The sequence below is a fragment of the Poromitra crassiceps genome (assembly GCF_964638095.1).
Source record: "Poromitra crassiceps genome assembly, chromosome: 20".
Taxonomy (NCBI): Eukaryota; Metazoa; Chordata; class Actinopteri; order Beryciformes; family Melamphaidae; genus Poromitra; species Poromitra crassiceps.
Genome location: NC_139637.1, coordinates 24,512,506 through 24,520,005, shown reverse-complemented (window position 1 = coordinate 24,520,005; position 7,500 = coordinate 24,512,506). Strand labels below are relative to the sequence as shown.

At 46.5% G+C, this 7,500-nt stretch overlaps 1 protein-coding gene across 1 annotated transcript in view; it reads left to right on the top strand.

Moving 5' to 3' along the window:
• Window positions 1-2,857: 2,857 nt before the first annotated feature.
• The window catches only part of wnk3 (WNK lysine deficient protein kinase 3), a gene marked incomplete at both ends in the record, with an annotated part of 51,496 nt that continues 46,853 nt past the window's right edge, over window positions 2,858-7,500 (top strand). The window contains one exon of the mRNA XM_083657008.1: window positions 2,858-3,613. Coding sequence (XP_083513134.1) covers window positions 2,858-3,613 — 756 coding nt within the window. The remainder of the gene's footprint in view (window positions 3,614-7,500) is intronic.

The following is a 7,500-nucleotide window of genomic DNA, read 5'->3' as shown; positions in this document are numbered from 1 at the left end:
ATCATTGACTGTCAGAAGGGAGAGGCGATACAACACACAGGGACAGATGGAGAGTGGAGATAAAAACGTCACCAGAGATACCCTACCCACCAGTGTGCATACGTAGACACACGCCCACACGCGTGTGCACACACACACACACACACACACACACACACGCGCGTGTGCGCACAGACACACACGCACACACACACACACACACACACACACACGTGTGTGCACACACACTGGGTGCATTGCAGGGTGTTAGCCATGTCAGAGGAAACTGGCTGTAGTCAGTTTCACCTTCTAGCAGATGAGATAACACCTTCTTCTGGCAGAGGATAAGACTATCCTCCGGGGGGTCTCCACTATCACAGACGTGCTAAATGGATGGCTGGGGAGTACGCGTTGAGAAATAGCCTTGGTAAACGCCTGTTGCTGATAATAATTACAATGCTACTCGTGTGTATATTGATGAGGCCCGTTGTTGCAGATCTGTGGCGGTCACTCCAGCACAGCTCAACATGAATTATTCACACTGAACTGGCCCATAGTGCGTCATCCATATTTAATGCTCAGGATCACATAGTCCTAACTGCAGCTTTCTTCTTTTTGACTAATGGTGCCATTAGACTCAACTTAAATCACAAGACACTTATAAACATGCGTTTGATGATTGATTAAGTCTTTAGCCTGTGTCATGGTTGTGACCTTTGACCTTGGTTCATGCTCTGGGTTTTGTGGTGTGTTCCTTTGTGTGTTGTGGTTCCCTGAGCTCTCCCAATTCTACGCGTACCATGTTGCCTGGCTGTTCCAGCTGTCATCATCACCCTCGCCATGGCATGGCTGTATATATATATTAGTCAGTCCTATAGTCAGATCATTGTCTTTCTGTTATTTTTGTCAGTTTGTGTGTGAAGAGCACTTGTCTTTGATTTCCCGCCTCACCGTCTACTTGTATATTCAACAGTAAACACCCAGGCTTGGGGTCTGATTACCGGTGCCATGGCACGAGTCTGATACCTCACGAGTCCGACACCTCACGAGTCCGAAAAAAGAGGCTAACTTCCCCCAGACCCTAACCCAAAACCTAACCTCTCCCACCCCCACGCCTAAACCTAACCTCCCCCAGACCCTAACCCAAAACCTAACCTCTCACACCCCCACGCCTAAACCTAACCTCCCCCAGACCCTAACCCAAAACCATGAGGTGTCGGACTCGTGAGGTATCGGACTCGTGAGGTATCGGACTAGGGGGCAGTCCCCTGATTACCACCTGTCTCGCTGTCCTGCATTTGGGTCCTCAGCACATCTCCACCGGGACACCTAAAAGCCGTACAGGATGAGAGAGCATTAAATCTGCTAATGAAAACCAAACAGAAGCTTAATCTTTGTCATGGGCTCAACTTTGATGTCAGAGTAGTAGCTAGCTGCTAGCTTCTAGCTAGCTGCTAGCTACTACTCTGATGTCAGAGTTTAGCCCATAACAAAGATTAAGCTTCTGTCAGAGTAGTAGCTAGCTGCTAGCTTCTAGCTAGCTGCTAGCTACTACTCTGATGTCAAAGTTTAGCCCATAACAAAGATTACGCTTTTGTCAGAGTAGTAGCTAGCTGCTAGCTTCTAGCTAGCTGCTAGCTACTACTCTGACGTCAAAGTTGAGCCCATGACAAAGATTAAGCTTCTGTTTGGTTTTCATTAGCAGATTTAAAGCTCTCTCATCCTGTACGGCTTTTAGGATATTCTCACCATACATGGGCACTAGTGAGGGCTGCTCAGTCACTACCCAGTTTGAATCAACAGTGTCCAATTAAACACAACAGTTCTCCTTTGGCTACCAACACTGGAAAAAGGCCATTTGCGGACATTTCAAACCTTCTGCATCCAATTACTGGGTACAGGGTTCTGACCCAATTATGAGTGTTTAAAAAGAATATATTGTCAGCAGCCCCTTTGTACAATTGACTGTGCATTAGCCATTATTCAACGTTAGCAGCATTTTGCTAGCTAGGGACCTTAATTGCTACAAATCCATTTGCCGAGCTATTAGGTCTGCAGGCAATCAACACTTCACATCAATTAGACTCTGGGGAAATATCTGTTAGCAAACAAGTAGCAAAGGTTGGCCTCAAAAGAAAGAAAATCAGCTCTATTTCAGCATTTTCCCACGAAAAATAACGCCTGCTCCTCTTAAAAAAAATCTCTATGAGGGATCTCTGGTTTTTCCTTTGATGTTCGTCTATTTTGTCCCTCCAAAGCACAGCAGCAGACCCTCTGACCTTCCTTCTCGAGCGCATCTCATCAAACACCGTCATCACTCACTCGCGTTCCTCTTGAAAGAGTTGGAGATGACAACAACATGTCAAGTTATTCCTCTCTTCCAGCTTTCTGAATATTAATGCTTTGGTTCCTTCTTCTTTTTTTTCTTGCAGGATTTACTTGAAGATGTCCACACACCATTTTTAAAGAGGAGGAGGCCACCGCTTTTCCCCCGAACAGACTTGAAAAGGCCCTGGTTTCGTGTGTGGTTTTGCCAAGTGAGATTTGGATGAGGTTGTGGTTTATTTTGGTTAGGAATGAGCCTTAGTGGGATCTGAAGGCTATGTAGGAAGGAGATGGAGAGGAGGAGAAAGTGACGATGGAAAGCAGTCTCCCAGAGCTTTGGTCTCACCCTCCTGCACTACTGTGAAGCAACCAAAACAAGAGGAGAGTGGGAGGGGGGGGGGGGGTCACCAATCTGACTGAGGACGTCACCTGCAGCACTGGACGTACAGCCTGACCGACTGGGACCACAGTGACCACCGAAAGACAGAGAGACGGGGACTGACGGAGACGCAAAGGTCGGGAGGAGGAGGAGGAGGGTTCGGAGGAGTGGGACATGGCCACTGACCCGGGAGAACCCACGGGCACCGAGGAGTCCTCTGAGAAACCTGATGGGCAGAGGGAGGAGGAGGAGGAGACGGAGCGGGGGGGCAGGGCCGGCCCGGAGAGGAGGGAGCGGACGGCGCGCAGCACCCCGTGTGACTTCCCCTCCTCCCAGACTCAGGAGAGGAGAGCGGCCGCCGCGGGAGACGAAGGAGGACCCCGGGGAGGGGGAGGCAGGGAGGAGGGCGAGGAGGGGGAGGAGAGCCCGGCCGGACCCACGTCGTTCTCCACGCCCTCCTCGCCCGCCGCCGCCCACGCTCACGGCCGCCTGAGGAGGGAGAAGCGCTTCTTCAGGAAGAGCGTGGAGATCTGCGAGGAGGACGAGGAGGTGGTGGTGGTGGAGGAGCCTCCAGAGGCGCCCCCCCACAGCGCCCCCCACAACCTCGAGCTGCGCTCCTCCTCGGACTGGGTCTTCGCCGGCGGTGCCCAGCAGCAGCAGCAGGGGGCCGCCTCGGCCTGCGCTGCCCTGGGCCGTGACCCGTCCTGCCCCGGGCCCGGCAAGGACGCCCCGACCTCCTCCACCCCCGCCCAGAGGGGCAAGGAGAGGGACCGCGAGCAGGAGGAGGAGGCCGAGATGAAGGCTGTGGCCACCTCTCCTGGAGGCAGGTTCCTCAAGTTTGACATTAAGCTGGGCAGCGGGGCCTTCAAGACTGTGTACAAAGGCCTGGACACGGAGAGCTGGGTGGAGGTGGCCTGGTGTGAACTTCAGGTGAGATTCACTGTTCTTTCTATTTACACACCACAATGTCAAACATGAAGCTAACATACATTATGTATGAGCTAGCATGCTGCATAGATACAAATCTACCTCGAATGTTTGTAGGCACGACTCCACATAAGAATATGTGTAAATGGTCCTGGCAGGTGAGTGGAACATCACTGCAAATACAAATAACACAATCTCTTTCCAATCAGCATGCAGGGGAAATGTATAAGCCCAATGTTCTTCTGCTACAAATAGCATAAAATGTGTCCCAGGAGCTCTCTCCTCAGCATGCTGTCTGTTTACTAATCATACTGTGAGACTGCTTCATACTTCATACTGTGAGACTGCTTCATACTGTGAGACTGATTCATACTCTGAGACTGCTTCATACTGTGAGACTGCTTCATACTCTGAGACTGCTTCATACTGTGAGACTGATTCATACTCTGAGACTGCTTCATACTGTGAGACTGCTTCATACTCTGAGACTGCTTCATACTGTGAGACTGCTTCATACTGTGAGACTGCTTCATACTGTGAGACTGCTTCATACTCTGAGACTGATTCATACTGTGAGACTGCTTCATACTGTGAGACTGCTTCATACTGTGAGACTGCTTCATACTGTGAGACTGGTTCATACTGTGAGACTGCTTCATACTGTGAGACTGATTCATACTGTGAGACTGCTTCATACTGTGAGACTGCTTCATACTGTGAGACTGCTTCATACTGTGAGACTGCTTCATACTGTGAGACTGGTTCATACTGTGAGACTGCTTCATACTGTGAGACTGATTCATACTGTGAGACTGCTTCATACTGTGAGACTGCTTCATACTGTGAGACTGCTTCATACTGTGAGACTGGTTCATACTGTGAGACTGCTTCATACTCTGAGACTGATTCATACTGTGAGACTGCTTCATACTGTGAGACTGGTTCATACTGTGAGACTGCTTCATACTGTGAGACTGATTCATACTGTGAGACTGCTTCATACTGTGAGACTGCTTCATACTGTGAGACTGCTTCATACTGTGAGACTGGTTCATACTGTGAGACTGCTTCATACTGTGAGACTGCTTCATACTCTGAGACTGATTCATACTCTGAGACTGGTTTATACTGTGAGACTGGTTCATACTGTGAGACTGCTTCATACTGTGAGACTGCTTCATACTCTGAGACTGCTTCATACTGTGAGACTGCTTCATACTGTGAGACTGCTTCATACTCTGAGACTGATTCATACTGTGAGACTGCTTCATACTGTGAGACTGGTTTATACTGTGAGACTGGTTCATACTGTGAGACTGCTTCATACTGTGAGACTGGTTTATACTGTGAGACTGCTTCATACTGTGAGACTGCTTCATACTCTGAGACTGCTTCATACTGTGAGACTGCTTCATACTCTGAGACTGGTTCATACTCTGAGACTGCTTCATACTCTGAGACTGGTTCATACTGTGAGACTGCTTCATACTCTGAGACTGGTTCATACTCTGAGACTGCTTCATACTCTGAGACTGCTTCATACTGTGAGACTGCTTCATACTGTGAGACTGCTTCATACTGTGAGACTGCTTCATACTGTGAGACTGCTTCATACTGTGAGACTGCTTCATACTGTGAGACTGCTTCATACTCTGAGACTGGTTCATACTGTGAGACTGCTTCATACTGTGAGACTGCTTCATACTGTGAGACTGCTTCATACTGTGAGACTGCTTCATACTGTGAGACTGGTTCAGCATGCTGTGTGTTTGCTATTCATACTCTGAGACTGCTTCAGTGGAGAGTAGGGTGAAAAGTAGGAACATCTCTTGTTGAGTGACAGCACAGAATAATAGAATCATATGCTGTCAGCGGTCATTCTGATAGACTGTGCTATTAGAAACAGCATTCCACATCAGCCTGAATATTATATGAATCCATGTATGGTAATTAAGGACTGTTCAGTGTTCACCTGTAGAAATCAATATGCATTGTATCAATTATTTAATGTTGTAGCCGTACTGTTGTCAATTATGCAAGAGCCTCCTCACAGTTGAGAAATATCTGAACATATTTAGAGGTCTGTTAAGTTTAGGTTTTCTCTGGCTTGTGGTCCATTTTCATCTTGCTTAAATCAGAGGTTCTCAATTAAATGTTTTTCAGCCAAGGACCCCTTACAAGATAGAAAATATACCGGGGACCCCCTCATTCTGATTTGTGATTTTGGGCTAAGCTTAATTGTTTCCACGGTAACATGCTTGCCTTTTAAATTGATAGGTTTGTTAGATTAGAATGTAATCCGTGAACCATTTTAGATTGAAAGCATACAATATTGTTATTGAACTATGAAGCTTTTGCAAAAAAAATAATAAAAAAAATAAATATATATATAAATAAATATATATACGGTATATATATATATATATATATATATATTAGGGGTGCACCGATCACGTTTTTTGCCACCGATCACCGATTGCCGATCGCCTATGGGAAATATCTGCCCAACCGATCATCGACCGATCACCGATTACCGATCACCGATCACCGATCACCGATCACCGATCACCGATATATAAACTCCTCAAAAAAAGTTTGGAAACGTTATTTTGGTTTCGATTATTTCTCCCCTTTAATAATACCAATTGGCATTGTATTTTATATCGTTGGAAAGCCTGATTAGTGATAGGGCTTTTTTTAATTAAAAATAATAATAATAATAATAATATAAAAAAATATCGGCAATCAGCCGAAATATCGGCAATCAGCCGAAATATCGGCAATCAGCCGAAATATCGGCAATCAGCCGATCGCATTTTTGCGATCAGATTGCTTGCCGATCGATCGGTGCACCCCTAATATATATATATATATGAAAAATTAAAGGAACCACCGCAACACTGAAAATGACTTACTGATGTTTATTTGTAAAATAAACAAATAAACATCAGTAAGTCATTTTCAGTGTTGCGGTGGTTCCTTTAATTTTTCATTTCATGTTTATCCTGCAACCGACCAGCACCTGATTTTTCTACTGGCTATGCACATGGGAATCCTCTCTTCACCATATATATATATATATTTATTTTTTCCTGAAAACTTTTCGGATGGACCCCCTGGCAAAGTGCCACGGACCCCTGGAGGTCCCCGGACCCCCATTTGAGAACCACTACTCTATAGCCTACTAGGCTACATGTCATAATAACCCACACATCGGCCTACTCTTGTCTACTGTGCAATGTGTTAGTAGTCCCGCACAGAGGAGGTATGAAATGTAAACACTGCAGAAGGCATGCAGGCTGTGAATGGAGACACAGTTAGTGAAAACAAAGCAAGAGGAAAACAGTGTAGCTACTGTAGCTATAATGACAGCCAGCATCATGATAAGGAACTCTTTTCTGTCACTGTGTGGTGGGAGGAGGAGGACAAGAGGAGTTGACTGAAGGTTTGCTGTCAGAGCTCTGTTGATGTCTTTACATAGCCAGCCTGATTGAATGTGTGGAGCAGCAATGGGGGACATTGTCAGATGGTGTGAGTAATTCAACATGTGGTGGGAGACAGACACACTGGTGGAGGAGAGGAGATGAGTCTTGGTGGTCCAACACAATACAGAGCAGTGTTGTGGTCCTCCAGCTGATCTCACTGCTGGCTTTGTGTGAGAGGAGTCAGTCATGTGTTGCCTGGCCTGGCCTGCAAAAAAAAAAAAAAAAAAAAAAAAAAAAAAATTTTTTTTTTTTTTTTTTTGCAGGCTGAAATATTAGGGGAGGTCCGGACCGCCCCGTCCTCATAGCTAGTTACGGCCATGCGTGGCACCAGTGAAGGCACCACATCACATGTATATACCGTGGCACCAGTGAAGGCACCACATCACATGTATATACCGTAGCACC